Below are 18687 nucleotides of genomic sequence, written 5' to 3'. Positions count from 1 at the left end.
ATACTTTTCCTTTATTTCTCCTGTAATTCTGTAATTCTGCCTACCACAGCCCGCTTTACCTTGGGTCTCTGGGGATTACATCGGGCGTCCCCTCCGGGAATGCCCAGTGGTGATCCCTTTCACCCGGTTATGCCGTCCCTTTACAGGGAGGGAGCTCTCAAGCTTCGCTCTACCCAGCTGTGATGGTCCACTGGTTTGTTTGTTAGTTAGTTGATTAGTTAGTTAGTTGGCTTACCGGTTTGCCAGTTTTGTTTTAGTTCGGTTTGTATAGTCTTTCCTCCCCCCCCCCCCCCCCCTTGCCCTGTTACTTCTCAGTTTTAAGATACTTGTTTGACTAGCAGCGTGTATATTTCGGCGTCTCTCTCGGTTATCCGGGTGATGCACTCCAGAGAGAATTGCGTTGGTTTTGAAGTCTATTTGTTGAATTTTCTTCGTTCAAATCTTTATGTCATTGGCCGATGGAGTAATGGGAGGCTGGAAAATCCTCCCACCGCGGTTTGAGTCTTCCCACCACGCTTCGTTGCCGGGCGTCTTTGGGTGTCCCCTTGAAGGGGGCACCTCTTAGATACCATCGGCCGAATCACACAGTGGGTTCTTACCTCTGAGACCTCAGTCCGTCTAGCAGAGGAGGGGGATTCGATTCCCTAACTCAAAAAACCAAGCTGTCCCCAAGTGGAGTGCCAGAGGACACGTCTTCCATCATGCAGCCACCAACCGGATAGTCTAGGAAGAACACTGGTGGATATAATCTTTTCCTGGGAGATCATAGGGAGTGAGCTTGGAGTCTTCTGGGTGCAAATGAAGCACTCTGCATTTCTGACTTTAGTGCAAAGGGGAGTAAAAGACAAGTTTGCATTCAGTCCCTTTAGACCAGTGGTTCTCAACTTCCTAGTGCCGCGACCCCTTAACACAGTTCCTCATGTGGTGGTGACCCCCAACCATAACATTATTTTCATTGCTACTTCATAACTATAACTTTGCTACTGCTATGAATCATAATGTAAGTATCTGATATGTAGGATGTATTTTCATTCACTGGACCAAATTTGGCACAAATACAGAATACACCCACATTTGAATACTGGGGTGGGGTACGGATTGATTTTTGTCATTTGGGAGTTGTAGTTGCTGGGATTTATAGTTAACCTACAAGCAAAAAGCATTCTGAATTCAAACAACTATAGAGTTTAACCAAACTTGGCACACAGAACTCCCATGACCAACAGAAAATACTGGAAGAGTTTGATGGGCATTGAAGTTGTGTTTGGGAGTTGTAGTTCACCTACATCAAGGGAGCACTCTGTACTCAAACAATCATGGATCTGGAACAAACTTGGCACGGATACTCAATATGCCCAAATGCGAATACTGGTGGAGTTTGGGGGAAATATAATTGATATTTGGGAGTTGTAGTTGCTGGGATTTATAGTTCACCTACAATCAAAGAGCATTCTGAACCCCACCAATGATAGAATTGAGCCAAACTTCCCACACAGAACTCCCATGACCAACAGAAAATACCAGAAGTATTTGGTGGGCATTGACCTTGCATTTGGGAGTTGTAGTTCACCTACATCCAGAGAGCCCTGTGGACTCAAATAATGATGGATATGGACCAAACTTGACACGGATACTCCATAGGTAGAAATGTGAATACTGGTGGAGTTTGGGTAAAATAGACTTGACGTTTGGGAGTTGTCATTGTTGGGATTTATAGTTCACCTACAATGAAAGAGCATTCTGAACCTCACCAACGATAGAATTGAGCCAAACTTCCCACACAGAACCCCCATTACTATGTTTTCTGATGGTCTTTGGCGAACCCTCTGATACCCCCTCGTGACCCCCCAGGGGTCCCGACCCCCAGGTTGAGAAACACTGCTTTAGACTCTTAACTTCTCTATATTCCAATGAGTTACCTTTTCTGGCCAAAAATGCAGGAGAGAAACCATGCATCTCCTGGAAGCTTTCACAAGAAGTAATAGGTTTACAGGGTCTCCAAACACTAAGTATTATTATTTCAAAACTTTTAAAAATTCCTTTGCTATCCATGGGGCAGTTTTGAATCTTTTTCTGAGCACAGCAAATTAGAATTTTTGTCAAGAGGGGTGCACAGGAGAGGAAGAATTTGCAAATGAATTCCGAGCCTGGGAAACCATGTTCCAGTAAAGCAGTGTCCAGACTCCTGGCACAAAGGGAGGAAAGAGTTAAAGCACCGCTTGCAAAGTGAACCCCCCCCCCCCAGCTCAATTGGCTTGTTTCAGCCAATTAATTTCCCAGCATATTTCAAGTTGCGTTCTCCTGGAATGGAGCTTGGGCTCCTCCTAGGTCAACAGAGCTTACCTAACCTTGTTGGCCTGCCAAAATCAAGCCTTGCTGTGACCTTGCGTCCACTTTTCCCTCCAGAAGGAGGGGCAGCATGTCCTGGTGTTGCACCGAGTGCATGACTCAGCACCGGAACGTGTGGCTCTTGGTCACCATTTGGGGAGAAGGATGGGGGAGGAACTGTAGGGATACTGGGGATCTATAGCAGAGCAGAGTGCAGCGTAGCCAGTGCCACAGGTGAGCTTGTGGTAGGAAATGAGAGAGGAGGTAAACATACTTTTATTGTTTATGAACCAAGCATGGGAAACTTGGGCCCTCCAGGTGTTTTGGACTTCAACTCCCACCATTCCTAACAGCCGGTAGGCTGTTGGGAATTGTGGGAGTTGAAGTCCAAAACACCTAGAGGGCCCAAGTTTGCCCATGCCTGTTCTAAAGACTTCTGAGAGTAAGGAGGAATTGACCTCTCCATGCAGACAGGAAGCAAAACACCTTGAGCTCCATTGATCTAAGAAGCAGAGGTGGAAAACTAGACCATAATCCTTTGTCCCCAATTGTTTGGTACGCAAGTCTTGATGCTTCTTCACGTTGAACTTGGACTCAGTTTATTTATTATTTATTTATTTCCAGTATTTATATTCCGCTCTTCTCACCCCGTGGGGACTCAGGGCGGATTACAATGCCCATATACATGGCAGTTTACCTGTCCGAACGTATCCTCCCCTATGAACCATCAAGGACGTTAAGATCTTCCGGAAAGGCCCTGCTCTCGGTCCCACCACCTTCGCAAGCGCGTTTGGTGGGAACGAGAGACAGGGCCTTCTCTGTGGTGGCCCCTCGGCTATGGAACTCTCTCCCGAGCGAGATTAGATCTGCCCCCTCCCTCTTGTCCTTCAGGAGGCTAGTGAAATCCTGGTTATGGAACGAAGCATTCCCAGAATAATGGCTGAGACTGGTTACAGACCAAAGTAACCACAAGATGCAGAGCCAACCTTCAGAAATGGGGCTACAAAGTGGAATCCTTGACATGCGAGTGTGGAGAAAAGCAAACCACAGACCACCTGCTGCAATGCAACATGAGCCCTGCCACATGCACAATGGAGGACCTTCTTGCAGCAACACCAGAGGCACTCCAAGTGGCCAGATACTGGTCAAAGGACATTTAACCAACTACCAAACTCACAAGTTGTGTATTTTTCTGTTTGTTTGCTTTGTTCTGTTAGAAATGTAATATAATGGACTGGCTTCTCTGACACGACAAATAAATAAGCTCCTTCTGAAGACCGCCAATGTTGGGGCGTGCCTGATGTCCTTGGGGAGGGAGTTCCAGAGTCGTGGGGCCACCACCGAGAAGGCCCTGTCCCTCGTTCCCACCAATCGCGCTTGCGATGCAGGTAGGATCGTGAGCAGGGCCTCTCCAGATGAACAAAGAGATCGTGTGGGTTCGTATACGGAAAACTCCTGCAGTAAGTGGAGACGCAGGCTGGGGAGTTCTGGAGTTACAGTCAGAAAGCTTCCCAAGATCCTGAATAGTGGCAGATGGGTAGGTCAACCCTTTCACTTCAACATGGAAACCCACTGACAATAAGGGGTAAGGACCCCAAAAGGCTTCAGCAGAGTAGCTAAACATTGCCGCTTGGCCAAACCTTCATCTCCAAGTGAGAGAAACATTCTGCCTCGTTGTCTCTTGGTTGACCCCGTATTGATGGTTTTGCTCGAAACCATAAGGGAGGCAGCAGCCAGAATGGAGACCAGTTGCTACTTGATGTTAGGGAAAGGGCAGCCTTGCTTCCTCCTCCTCCTCCTGCTCCTCCGCTTTCCCCGGGGAACGAGGCATGTTTTGGCAGCAGTCCCTGTTCTCCTTTCGCAGGAGGGTACAAGGGAAGCGGGCCAGAAAGCGCTGTTCTCGCCCTGTTTGTGCCTTTTGGTGAGCGGGGAGGGCGAGCGGATTATGCAACCTTCTTAATTAAATAAAGATTAATGAGCTCAAGCCTCGATTGGGAGCTGGGGAGGGAGAGGCATGAGCTTTATAGCGCAGAGTTTTCTCCAGGCCACTAATCCATCCAGGGTGAAGAGGGGGTGGCTTTGGAAAGCAAGGGCTGGGAACCTTCCGTGGCCATTATCCTGCTTCGGTGTGACTTCCTTGAAGATTCCCTGTGGGGCTGGGAAAACCATCAGTACTTACCCCAAATTTGAGATCCCTGGTCCACAATGCTGCACAGAGCACCCAAACAGTTGTACTCATTTCTAAAGGGAAGCCCATTTGGCACTATAATCTCAGCTTCTGTCACACTCCACCACAGAAACCCATTGGGTGACCCAAACAATCTGATTGCGTGTCCCAAAAGCAATCCACTGTTGTTCCCTTCTGAATAGGTGCCCTTGTGCTCCATCTCCATGAAGCAGTAAGGAGTGAGGGAGGGAAGGAAGGAAGGAAGGAAGGAAGGAAGGAAGGAGGGAGGGAGGGAGGGAGGGAGGGAGGGAGGGAGGGAGGAAGGAAGGAAGGAAGGAAGGAAGGAAGGAAGGAAGGAAGGAGGGAAAGAAGGAAAGAGAGAAGGATGGAAGGAAGGAAAGAGGGAAGGAAGGAAAGAGGGAGGGAGGGAAGGAAGGAAAGAAGGAGGGAAGGGAGGAAGGGAAAAAGGAAAGAGGGAAGGAAAGAGGGAAGGAAGGAAAGGAGGGAGGAAAGGAAGGAAGGAAAAAGGGAAGGAAGGAATGAGGGAAAGAAGAAAGGAACAGGGAGGGAAGGAAGGCAGGAAGGAAGGAGAGAAGGAGGGAAGGAAGGAAGAAGGGAAGGAGGGAGGGAGGGAGGGAGGGAGGGAAGGAAGGAAGGAAGGAAGGAAGGAAGGAAGGAAGGAAGGAAGGAAGGAAGGAAGGAGAGAAAGAGGGAGGTAAGGTTGTTGGGTACAGCTCGTCTAAAAATAATGTTTTAAAAAATCCACAGGAGAGAGTTTCCATAAATTGAAGCTCATTTGCAAGCACCCCGTGAGACAGTGCTTTCACAGCACGTGCTAGAAAAATCACTCAACATTCCAATACTGTATATGGTTCATTATATGAACATACACAACACTAACCTCTCTTATGTTTAACAGTAAAACATTGCAAAGCCTTGATCTAGTTCTCTAGTTTTGGAGGAGGAATGTAAAGCAGTGATTTCTACAAAACCACTAGAGGGAACTGCAACACTGCAAGAGTTTGGGAACGAGATTGCTTAAGCCCTTGGAAGTGAAATTAGTGGATGCATCTAAATCAGACATGGAACAAACTTCAGCCCTCCAGGTGTTTTGGACTTCAACTCCCACAATTCCTAACTGCCTTCTGGGAATTAGAAAAGTGCCTAGGCTGCCGTAACCAGGATTTTCTCTAGTTTTAGATCCTGGCCAATCTCTTAGGAGCTGTAGTTAAGTCTTGTGACATAAAAATGTAAGGATGGATGGGAAGTATCCTCTGTGTCCATTTTGGCTTTGCGTAAGAGAAGCGCAGATCTCAAGACCCAAATAATGTCAGCCCTCCGTTGTCAAGGATTCTGTATCCAAGGATGCAACCATCCATGGCTTGAAAATATTCTCCCTTCCATCCCAAAAGCAAGCTTTGATGTTACTGTTTTATATGAAGGACATTGTAATGGGACTTGAACATCTGTGAAGAATTGGTGTCCACAAAGAGTCCTGGAACTGAATCCTAGCAGGTGCCAAGGGCCCACACACATTCATGTTTGAAAACTGGATACTCCATGTATTGTTGAAGGCTTTCATGGCTGGAATCACTGGGTTGTTGTAGGGTTTTGGGGCTGCATGGCCATGTTCTAGAAGCATTCTCTTCTGATGTTTTGCCTGCATCTATGGCAAGCATCCTCAGAGGTTGGGAGGTCTGCTCATGTATGTTTGCAACGTAACATGCACCTCTTATTGCAAAGCATAGTATGCACACATTGCCAATTGCATGGGGTGTCTTTTCCAAACTGTGTGTGTGTATATAAATATACATGTTTGCAGACTACAATAGACACCTTTGCAAAGGACTGTATTGCAAATTCATGGGATTACTTTTACAATTTTTATATCTATGTATTTGCAAACTATCATAGGTACCTATTGCAAAGGATGTTGTGCTTGCACATTGCAAATGGTACTTTTGCAAACTATGTATATGTGTGTGTGTACATAAATATGTTTGCAAACTGTAATATACACCTTGGGAAGGATATGCACATAATGCAAATTGCATGGGTGCCTTGGCAAGCTGTGTGTGTGTGTACACATAAACATATACCAATTATACATGAATTGTGATTCAGCATTCTCTCCTGACATTTCGCCTGCATCTATGGCAGGCAACCTCAGAGGTTGTGAGGACCTCCCAAGCTCTGGCCATAGATGCAGGCGAAACATCAGGAGAGAATGCTTCTAGAACATGTCCATATAGGTTGTTGGTTTTTTGGGCTGTATGACCATGTCCTCAAAGCACTCTCTCCTGACGTTTCACCAGCATCTATGGCAGGCACCCTCAGAGGTTGTGAGGACCTCCCAAGCTCTGAGGATGCCGTCCATAGATGCAGGCGAAACGTCAGGAGAGAATGCTTCTAGAACATGGCCATATAGGTTTTTGTAGGTTTTTTGGGCTGTATGACCATGTCCTCAAAGCACTCTCTCCTGACGTTTTGCCAGCATCTATGGCAGGCACCCTCAGAGGTTGTGAGGACCTCCCAAGCTCTGAGGATGCCAGCCATAGATGCAGGCGAAACATCAGGAGACAATGCTTCTAGAACATGGCCATATAGGTTGTTGTTGGTTTTTCAGGCTGTATGACCATGTCCTCAAAGCATTCTCTCCTGACGTTTCTCCTGCATCTATGGCAGGCAACCTCAGAGGTTGTGAGGACCTCCCAAGCTCTGGCCATAGATGCAGGCGAAACATCAGGAGAGAATGCTTCTAGAGCATGGCCATATAGGTTTTTGTAGGTTTTTTGGGCTGTATGGCCATGTTCTAGAAGCATTGTCTCCTGACGTTTCGCCTGCATCTGTGGCAGGCATCCTCAGAGGTTGTGGCATGGCCATATAGCCTGAAAAACCTACAACAACTCACTGGATACTCCTCTTTGACCCAGGCATCCTCCACTTTGCACAGAAGCCACAGTTTGCTCTTCTGTCTGACCTGCGCACCCTTTAAGACAGGTTTGCCACTGGCAACAAATCCTAGCTTGGTGTTCTCTGTGAGTCAGCTGAGATCTTAGGAACGTGTAGTATTGTCTCTTCCTGTCAGACTTCATCTGCTTTGCAACTTCCCTGACCCTTTTTATGGCTCCCTTGACTTTGCCTGTTGGACACAGCTGCTCCCGTCTAACCTTGTGTCTCAGCTAATCTGTTTTACGTGTTTCTGTCTCAGCTTCACAGATGGGAAGGCCCTGGAGATCGTCCCTTCACTGCTCTTCCTTTTCACCTTCCTTTTCACTGTGTCTTTCTCCCTATCTTGGTCTCTCCTCCCCTCTTTTCCTTTCCTTGAAGCGTCTGTATTTGATGCTAAATGTGGCGTCGTCAGACTTCCTTGGCACCTTTTCTGACTAAAAAAAACATGTTGAATTTGCAATGGAACTTTTCACTGTGTGTCTTCCAAGTTGTTTTCAACTCATGTCAACCCTAAGGGCCAACATATACTAGGAGTTTCATGGCAAGACATGTTCAGAGCGGGTTTGCCATGGCCTTCTGTTGAAGCTAAGAGAGTATGATTTGCACAGAACTGATTTTTGAGGCCTAAGGAAGCCTGGCATTTTATAATGTGCAAGGAAGCTGCATGGAGAAGGCTCTGAGTGTTTTATTGGGACTCCAGGAGACTTGCATTCACATCCCCGCTCAGCCCACTGGTTGAGTTTCAACAGCCTTAGTAGCAGTCATTAGTAAATGTTCTCTCAACCAGTCAGGCCAAAATAGAGACATATTCATGGCTCCAACTGATTCTGAATCCTTCAAGGGTTTCTCAGTCTGTGAAATGGGGGAAGGAGAGGAAAGCAGGGGAGTTAAGCAGGCTACTCGTGAACAAGAATCTGATGAGGAGATCCAAAGGAAGTGTATCCATGATATACTTAGCACTCCAACAGAAGATGAAGATTTTATGGGTTTTTAAAGGAGTGATGGGACTGGGAGTGACATTGAGGAGGAGGATGATCTAGACTGGACCCGTGTACAGGAAATTAGGGACATCTGTACTCAGCCTACCTCCAGTGATGACTTTGAGGGGTTTGCAGAGGAGTGGCAATCTGGGAACACTTGGGAGGACCTAAGTCTTGACAGACGCTGGCAAAGGTGGAGGGATGGGGGGCAGTGCTCAGCTGCAGGGAATGGGGCAGCTGAAAATGATGGTGAAAGGGTGGGGAGCAGTTCATCCTCTGATGAGGAGTTATAGGATATAAGTTGGTTTGGTTTCAATGGGTCTTTGCAGAAGGCAAAGTGTCTTTTCAGGTGTGAATCTTTGTTACTGCCATTACTCTCAAACTTGGGTCCTTGGACTACAGATCTTCGTGTTTCCGTGACTTCTGGCTGATACTCCGTAAGTGCTGACTTCAACTCCCCCTTTTGACGCCGGACTGTGTTTTGACAATGACTACGCTTTTTGGTCTGCTTCTTCTTACCTTGGACATGCCTGGACTACGGATTGCTTTTGGACTCTGATTTTGCTTGCTCCCACCTTGTTTTTCTGTGCTTTTTGGACCTTTTGAATTACAAGCAGATTGCTGTATATTTTTGTTATCCCAGATTATACTTCAGGATAATCCGGATTATGTTTAAGTTGGGTTTTTTACTTAGCGGTTGCTATAGACTTTCAGTTTGTGCTAGGGACACTGAAGTAAGTGTCTCTAAGCCTTTTTGTGTTTAGTAAACCTGTATTTGGACCTTTTATATTGTGTTTGGCGTTCTTGAGGCTTCTGGGTCTTGACAAGATGATTGTAAGTATTCACACCAGATAAAATCAAGTGTAAATAATATTATGAAAGCTGAACAGTACATACATACAGACATACATTCTGTGTGTGTGTGTGTGCGTGTGTGTATAGTTCAAATTTTTGTTATCAGGTTAGATTTCTGATTGGCTCACTGCATCCACTTAACAGGAAGCATCATCATTTGTACAAGGGTTATCTGGAAGGTATGGTTACAAGGCACATAGCTTTTGTGGGGAATTTTCTCAGGGAAGTTGGTCTCACTGCTGAGTAGCGGGAAGCTAGCGAAAGCGAACGAGCAGTGCCAGTTGTCAGCAGCTCATCAAATGGCGTTGTGGTGAAGGTTAGAGATTAGTGCCCTCATTCCATTTCCCTCCAAGTGTGAAGTTCATGCTGTACAAGGCTTCTCTGGAAAGTAAGGTTACAAGGCACATAGCTTTTGTGAGGAATTTTCTCGGGGGAATTTGGTCTCACTGTCGAGTAGTGGGAAGCCAGCGGAAGTGAACGAGCAATGCCAGCCTTTAGCAGCTCATCAAATGGCGTTGTGGTGAAGGTTAGAGATGAGTGCCCTCGTTCCATTTCCCTCCAAGTGTGAAGTTTGCGCTGTACAAGGGTTATCTGGAAAGTAAGGTTAGAAGGAACATAGCTTTTGTGGGGAATTTTCTCGGGGGAAGTTGGTCTCACTGCCGCGTAGCAGGAAGCCAGCGGAAGTGAACGAGCAGTGCCAGTCGTCAGCAGCTCATCGACTAGTATTGTGAAGGTTAGAGATGAGCATCCTCATTCCATTTCACTCCTATTGTGAAGTTTGCGCTGTACAAGGGTTAACTGGAAAGTAAGGTTAGAAGGCACATAGCTTTTGTGGGAAATTTTTTCGGGGGAAGTTGGTCTCACTGTCGAGTAGTGGGAAGCCAGTGGAAGTGAACGAGCAGTGCCAGTCATCAGCAGCTCATCAAATGGCATTGTGGTGAAGGTTAGAGATTAGCATCCTCATTCCATTTCCCTCCAAGTGCGAAGTTCTACGTGCTGTAATACACTACCTAAATGCTAAGAGTAGGAACGCCGCTGCGATTCATGTCAAAATACTTTCCATTTATGGGGAGGATGTAATGTCAAGACAGCATGTGACAAAATGGGTATGGAATATATTGTCAGACCATGAAGAAACTTCTCAGAGCCATCCAATATAAATAGCGTGGGATGCTGATGGCGGGAGTCTGCTTCCTTCATGACATTGCGCGTCTGCACACTGCTCATTCAACACAAGAGTGGTTGACTTCATTGGGTTGGGATGTTTGAAGCCATCCCTCTCACAGCCTCGATCTCACACCCAGTGACTGTCATCTGTTCACTAAATTGAAGGAACACCTTGGTGGAAAACACTTTTTTGATGAGGAGGAGGTGAAAATCAAAGTGACAACTGGCTGAAAAAAGGGAAGGGAAACTTCGATGACACAGGCATCAAAAACTTCTCCCACAGATGGCAAAATGTATTGAACTGAATGTTGATTATGTAGAAAAAATAATGTAATACCAATGCTACAATCCATGTCAGTTTTAATAAAATATATTCATTCTTTGTATTTAAAAAAATCTTGCAACCGAACTTCCCGGAGAACCCTCTTATGTTGCTTTTCCCCAAAATCTGGGATTTTTACTGAGTCTAAAACACCTCATTAATAAGAACATTTTTGCTTATGTTCAAAGTCATAAGCAAAAATGTACAAAAAAGTTACTAGAACACAGACTAATGCCTTAAAAACTCATAGAAGTAAGAAAAGAGAGAGAGGAAACTATGCTATGAACTTTCCATATGGAAAAAGTACTGCGTTACATATGTAGTAAACCTGTTTGGTGATGGCTGCTTTCTGTTGTTTTCAGATCTTGGACGATGGCGGGGATCTCACCCACTGGATCTACAAGAAGTATCCCAACATGTTCAAGAAGATCAAGGGGATTGTAGAGGAGAGTGTTACAGGGGTCCACAGGTAAGGGCACCCTTCTATTTAGAATGGCCCACATATGCAAAAGGCCTTGTTTGAATGGTGCAAAAAACAATTTGCTTTACTTGTGTGCTAGGTAGGAAATACAGTTCATTCCGCTTACCATTTCTATACATATAAAAAGGTAAAGGTTGTCCCCTGACATTAAGTCCAGTCATGTCTGACTCTGAGGTGTGGTGCTCATCTCCATTTCTAAGCCGAAGAACCGGCGTTGTCCGTAGACACCTCCAAGGTCATGTGGCCGGCATAACTGCATGGAGCGCCGTTTCTATACACATATAAACATAGAATTGGAACATAGTAAGTGACCATCTTGTTCAAACTGCTGCCAGTGTGGCAGTCCATAGCCAAAGTTGTGCTGTCCAATTTCTACTTTGAAAACCTCCATCTGAGGAGTCTAATTCATGATTGAACAGCTATTTCATAGAATCATAGAATCAAAGAGTTGGAAGAGACCTCATGGGCCATCCAGTCCAACCCCCTGCCAAGAAACAGGAATATTGCATTCAAATCACCTCTGACAGATGGCCATCCAACCTAAAAAATTCAGTTCTCTCTAATGTTTATTTGGAGTCCCCTTCTTTGTAATTTGAATCCACTGCTTTCAGATATTACTTTCTGCATCAGTAGAAAACACACTTGCACTATCTCCCCTGTGATAGCATTGCAGATCATTTGCATACACGCAAGTACGCAGGCAAAGTAATACACAAATTCTTAGAGGTCATTTTTTTATTAGAGCACAAACACTAGCAAAGCAAACATTCCCGGGTGGCCTTTAAATAGCTGTACTTAAGCATTGGGAGTGTTCTCCGTTTCTTAAAGTAATTAGGAGTTTCTGAAACTCTCAATTACAACTGCTTAAAGAAAAGGCCTTTAAGAAACATGAACTGTTCATCTGGATATTGTTCAGTCTGCTGCACTGAAGCAAAAGGGAGTTTATAAGGAGACAAGAACCGCGCTATTTGAAGTGTTGACAGTTGCAGCCTTCTCTCGGCATCAGTTGTGCCACTCAGTCCTAGAAGACTATCGGGGAAGGCATTGACCACTGTGGCGCGTAACATTGCACATAACTGAATATGTGATGCCACACCACATATGTAGTTTTCTGTCATCACTTTAATACCTGGGACGTACTCTGTTTCTGTCCTTTCACAGGTGCCTTCCTTTTGACTCAGTGAGGGGGAAAAGAATTTCCTTTCTAAATCCCTTTACTGCCTTGTACTGCTGCAGTTTCCCTTTTAAATTAGCTGGGGCTTTCTTGTGAGCTGTTTAACCTTTGTGCTTTATATAACAGGCTTGAGACACTCTGGTAAGCAACGAAGTAACAAAGTTTATTTTTAGCTTCTGGTTCCAATGCTTTATGGTTACATGTGTGCTTTGTTACAGTCTCGAGTCTTACATTATTTATTTTATTTTATTTACATCACTTATATCCCGCCCATATCAGCCCGCAGGCGACTCAGGGCGGTCATTCAGTATCATTCACTTGGTTAATTTTACCTATGAAACTCTCACAGTTTCACATCAACGAAAATGTTACTTTCTTCATATACTCTTGACTGAACTATATTCTGACTTAGGCCACACTGGCGCCTTTTATTTTTCCTTAAACCTTGAGCTCCATTTCCCAACTGCTTCTCTCTAACCGAGGTTCCTAACTGCTCCTACTTTTTTTTAACTGACAATCTCTAACTGCCTCTTTCAAACTTGACTCCGCCCCCTTAGAATGTTCAGTTCTGTAACTGCCATTCCAGCTCAGCAGTCTTTTCAAATCCTGGCATAATCTCATCTGCATATGACCAATCGGCTTCACATATGCAAATTAATCCTGCCTTCACTGTTGCTACCCTATTTGAACCAATTCTTCCCTATCAACCATACTGTAACCTAGAGCTACACACCAAAAATAAAACATAGATCATAAAATTCACTACAACCACCTTCTCATTCGTTTCCTTATTTTCCTTTCCCCAGATTGTACCAGCTATCGAAGGCAGGCAAGCTCTGCGTCCCAGCCATGAACGTCAACGACTCCGTCACCAAACAGAAGTTTGACAATCTCTACTGCTGCCGGGAATCCATTCTAGATGGGTTGGTATTTGTTTGTTTACATCAGGCATTGGCCAACTGTGGCCCTTCAGGTGTTTTGGATTTCAACTCCCACAATTCCTAACAGTTGATATAGGCTGTTAGGAATTGTGGGAGTTGAAGTCCAAAACACCTGGAACGCCAAAGTTGGCTCATATTTATTTATTTATTTATTTATTATTTACGGTATTTATATTCCACCCTTCTCACCTCGCAGGGGACTCAGGGCGGATTACAATGCACATATGGCAAACATTCAACGCCTTAGACACACAACATATATAGACAGACACACAGAAGCTATTTAATATTCCAGCTTTTTCATGAGGGTATTCTGGCCACCAGGGGAGCTGTTCCTTCACCATCCATTTGGGACACTGATTAAGTACTTCATCATTCTTTGCATGCTTGCTGGAGATTTTTATGGCCTCGTAAATTAGCCTCCCCGCATAAGGGTACCTATATTTCCTACTTGACAGATGCAACTTGTCTTTCGGGCTGCAAAAGTCGACAGCAAGCTACACAAATTGGTCGGAAGCTCAGTCTGACCCAGGCTGGCTTCAAACTCATGACGTTTTGGTCAGTAGTGATCTTAATGCAGCTGACTCCCAGCCAGCTGCGCCACAGTCCCGGTGCGATATGGTTATCACAGCTTTCTAAGGGTGAGCAGATGGTGACTAGTAGATGACATATGTTCTGTATCTCAAAAGCTAGAACTGACAGGGGAAAACTAGTTTTATTTCTGGAATCAGCAGGTCAAATACACCCAGAAACAGGGATGCACCAAAAAGTGTATTTGGATTTTTCTAACAAAAAATCCAGTGGGATGAAATGCTTTGAAGATCATACTAGGGCTGGATCTACGCTATCACATAATGCAGTTTCAAAATGCAGATTAACTGCAGATATGGCCATGTAGACTCATGTAATCCAGTTCAATGCAGTTAATCTGCATTCTGGAACAATGGAGTCTAGGGCTCCATTGTACCTTTTGTAGCTGCTTTGAGTCTCTGTGGAGAGAAAAGGTGGGATACTAATAATAACAACAACAACAACAACTTTGAAAAAGAAGATGGAGGGCCTGATTCTTGCATCCCAAGAACTAGCCATTAGAATGGATACCATCCAACTCAGAATTGAAAAGTCGACGACTCTGTGTAGACTCTGCAAGGAAGCAGATGAAACAATGGATCACATCCTCAGCTGCTGCAAGAAGATTGCACAGACAGACTACAAGCAGAGGCACAACACCATTGCTCAGATGATTGGATTGGAACTTGTGCCACAAATACCATCCGCCTGCGACGAAGAACTGGTGGGATCACAAGCCGGAAAAGGTTACAGAGAATGAACACGTCATGCTACTCTGGGACTTCAGAATTCAGACTAACAGAGTTTTGGAAAACAAGACTCCTGACCTCATGATCGTGGGGAAAAACAAAGTATGGGTCATCAATGTTGTAATCCCAGGTGACAGCAGGATTGGCAAGAAGCAACTGGAAAAGCGTACATGATATATGGATTTAAAGATTGAATGGCAAAGACTCTGGCACAAGTCAGTCAAGGTGGTCACAGTGGTGATCGGCACACTGGGTGCAGTGCCTAAAGACCTTGGCCTGCACTTAAACACAATCGGCGCTGACAAAATTACCACCAGTCAGCTGCAAAGGGCCACCCTACTAGGATCTGCATGCATTATTCACTAATACATTTATTTATTTATTTATTTATTTACAGTATTTATATTCCACCCTTCTCACCTCGCATGGGACTCAGGGTGGATTACAGTGTACATATACATGGCAAACATTCAATGCCATAGACACACAACATATATAGACAGACATACAGAGGCTATTTAACATTCCAGCTTTTTCGTGAGGGTATTCTGGCCACCAGGGGAGCTGTCGCTTCACTGTCCATTTGGGACACTGATTAATTACTTCCTCATTCTTTGCATGCTTGCTGGAGATTTTTATGGCATCGCAAATTAGCCTCCCCGCATAAGCGATACCTAAATTTCCTACTTGACAGATGCAACTGTCTTTTGGACTGCAAAGGTCGACAGCAAGCTACACAAATTGGTTGGAAGCTCACTCCGACCCAGGCTAGCGCCACAGTCCTAGACACTCCCAACCAGCTGCGCCACAGTCCTAGACACTTGGGAAGTGTCCGACATGTGATCCAATACAACAGCCAGCAGAGTGATCTTGTTTGCTGTGGACTAACCTTGTTGTGTTTCAAATAATAATAATAATACCTGAGTTCGATCCCACTCAGCCCTGGAAGCCTACTGGGTGAACTTGGCCAATTTACTCTCTTTCTTCGTCTCAGAGGAAGGCAATGGTAAACCTCACCTGAGGGCCCCTGACCCAGTAAACCCTTGGGGAGGGTCGCCTGAAGAGAGAGGCTTCTGGAAGGCACAACCAACCACAAAAGCAGACTCTAGACAACCTTTCTGCCCTGAACTTTGCACAAACTCATCCAAGTTGTCGATTGCACCCGGGGAAGTAAAGTAGGCTGGCTATTTTTATATGCGGCCGTCATCGGGTGATTCAGAGCCCTCTTGTGTTCCTGGCATGGTGGCTGCCGTTATGGCTCAGGAACCAGATGGTCTGAAGCTTGCATCCCAGGGTGAAACGGCACACTGCCGTCTTTTATTGCTTCCTCTCCCATTTAGAAGAAGAGAAATGTAGGTATTGATTAAATCGGACCCACACCCCCTCCCCATTTGCTTCATGACCTGATGCCCATTATCCTTTTGCTTATCTTTTGCTAACTGAACATTAGTCAGCTCATGCCTTGAATTATATTTAGCATCATTGCCCGTGGAGCATATTTTTATCATTCTGGGGCCATTTGATGGTAGGAACAGAAAAGGTCTTGGAGCACAGCACAGCCTCACAATAGGAAAGTGGAGTTAAATGTGTCATCTGAAGCTAGCAGATATTCCTGGACGCGTTGGAATCCAGGTCATGTAACACCTGTGATCTTGCTTGAATCAGTGTGACTTCAGTTAATCCTGGGTGAGAATCATAGGAGAGCCATATTGGGTCAGGCAGGGTTCTGATCAACTTGCAGTCAGGGCAAAGGCAGCTTCCATTACTTCCTTGCAACCAGGCCAAAAGTGAAAGGCAGCCTCCATTGCCTCCTTTCCAAGGAAAGGTATAGATAGTAGGCATGGTTGATTAAAAAAAAAAACCAAGATCCAAAATTACATAAACATCCATGGAACTGGGCACTTGAGACCATAAAACTAAACAAAAGGAAAAATCTCATAAACTAAACGGGAGCTTGGCAAGAACTTGGTATGTGAAACTAAAAGCAATTGAAATCAAGACACTGATCAATTTCCAACATTGACCTGAATGAGGCAACCCATTCCCATGCATCAATATAAGGTTTTTTCAGGTTCCAAAACTGAAAGGAAAGCATTTCTCTTGACCTTGCTACCAGATTATGGTTTGTTATCTTTCTTTTGCCATAAGCTAACCGAATGTCTGAGTCTTTGCAGACTGTCTCTGTTTACAGAAACTTTGGTTTCTGTCTAAGTTCTCATTATCAGCTCTCTCTGAGCTCTCATTATTTTCTAAACCTGACAAATTATCTTCAGACAGTTGCTCTGAGAAAGGCTGTGAAGGGCCCCTCTCAAGAGTGTGGCCTTGGGAATTATTTCATAGAATCATAGAATCAAAGAGTTGAAAGAGACCTCATGGGCCATCCAGTCCAACCCCATTCTGCCAAGAAGCAGGAATATTGCATTCAAATCACCCCTGACAGGGGTGATTTATTTATTATTTAGGGCTTTTATATCCCGTCCTTTCTCAACCTCCACAGAGGGACTCAGGACGGCTATCTTCCTCTTCCTGAAACAACTCCGACTTCTCATCTGAACTCAACTCAGGCCCAAGCAAACTCTCATCTCCAAAGCTACCATCAGGAACATCATCCCCATTCCCATCATGAATATCAGCATTAACACAAACATCAGACACAATCACAGGCTGAACAGACTGGCATACAACACCAATTCCCAATTTTCCAGAAAACTGGACCAATTTTCAGGATACTTTCTAACTCAATACAACGCAAAGCATCACCCAGCAACCCCCTTTCCTTCCATCTTATCCCCCCTCTCTACATCTTCCACCCCCCTAATAAACCCCAAAAGCTCAAAATGGACCACAGTAGTGACTCGAAACGAAATAACATTCTTCTGTGTAGCTTGCGGATGACGTTGGAATGAATATTGACCAGTCTCCCTGACAGAGATGCTCTCACCTCTTCTATCCTTTTCTTCAAAATAAATCACTCTCTTGCCATTCTTTCAAGTATTTTCACGTGCGACTATCCTACCACCAGGAAAAGAACATTCACGTTTCTTATCTTGCTTTCTGGGCAGTGCGGAAATGGTTAAAAGTTCCAAGTAAACTTAAGAGATTGGGAGAAGCGAGGCTCTGGCAAAAAAGTGGGCCAGAAGAAACTGGAGCAGAATTGCACTCTGGTCCCTCAGGACAATCTGTCTACATTTGGCAGAAAACGAGAGTCTCACTTTCTCTCCGCACTGCTAACCTATTTTACTCATCCGCTAAAAATAGACGACAATGTAGGGCAGAGTTGCCAAGATGCCAGGCAGGCAGCGTTCGGCGGGAGGAAGTGCGTCCATGCGCAGATCAGCAGGGATGCACCGGGATGCAGCTTTCCTTTTTCAGTGTATATTCACATGCAACTATTCAGTGGGGGTTCTTTCCATGGGTATTTCTCTTATGCATAGAAAGAGAGAGAGAGGCCTCTCCTCAAATCATATAACCTCAGAGTTGGAAAATACCCAGGAACACACAGTCTTGCTCCTTAGGTGTTCACATTAGCATCCGAGACCCTGGAGCAGTTTGGGATCTTTATTAAACTCAGACAGTTTTGGACTTCTGTCATAGAAACATACGATGAAAGAGACCCTAAGGCAGTGTTTCTCAACCTGGGGGTCGCGGCCTCTGGGGGGGTCGCGAGGGGGTTTCAGAGGGGTCACCAAAGACCATCACTGGTGGAGTTCAGAATGCTCTTTGATTGTAGGTAAACTATAAATCCCAGCAACTACAACTCCCAAATGTCAAGGTCTATTTCCCCCCAATTCCACCAGTTCACATTTGGGCATATTGAGTATTCATGCCAAGTTTGGTCCAGATCCATCATTGTTTGAGCCCACAGTGCTCTCTGGATGTAGCTGAACTATAATTCTAAAACTCAAGGTCAATGCCCACCAAACCCTTCCAGTATTTTCTGTGGTCACAGGAGTTCTGTGTACCAAGTCTGGTTCAATTCCATCATTGGAGGAGCTCAGAAT

At 45.0% G+C, this 18687-nt stretch overlaps 1 protein-coding gene across 3 annotated transcripts in view; it reads left to right on the top strand.

Moving 5' to 3' along the window:
* Positions 1-18687, top strand: part of AHCYL2 (adenosylhomocysteinase like 2) — a 175830-nt gene that overhangs the window by 130705 nt on the left and 26438 nt on the right. For all 3 annotated transcript variants that reach the window (XM_060776372.2, XM_060776370.2, XM_060776371.2), the window contains exons 7-8: positions 11134-11240; positions 13233-13349. In XM_060776372.2, coding sequence (XP_060632355.2) covers positions 11134-11240; positions 13233-13349 — 224 coding nt within the window. The remainder of the gene's footprint in view (positions 1-11133; positions 11241-13232; positions 13350-18687) is intronic.

Source organism: Anolis sagrei, chromosome 5 (genome assembly GCF_037176765.1).
Source record: "Anolis sagrei isolate rAnoSag1 chromosome 5, rAnoSag1.mat, whole genome shotgun sequence".
Taxonomy (NCBI): Eukaryota; Metazoa; Chordata; class Lepidosauria; order Squamata; family Dactyloidae; genus Anolis; species Anolis sagrei.
Note: the sequence above shows the minus strand (reverse complement) of the source record. Positions and strands in the feature narration are given on the sequence as shown.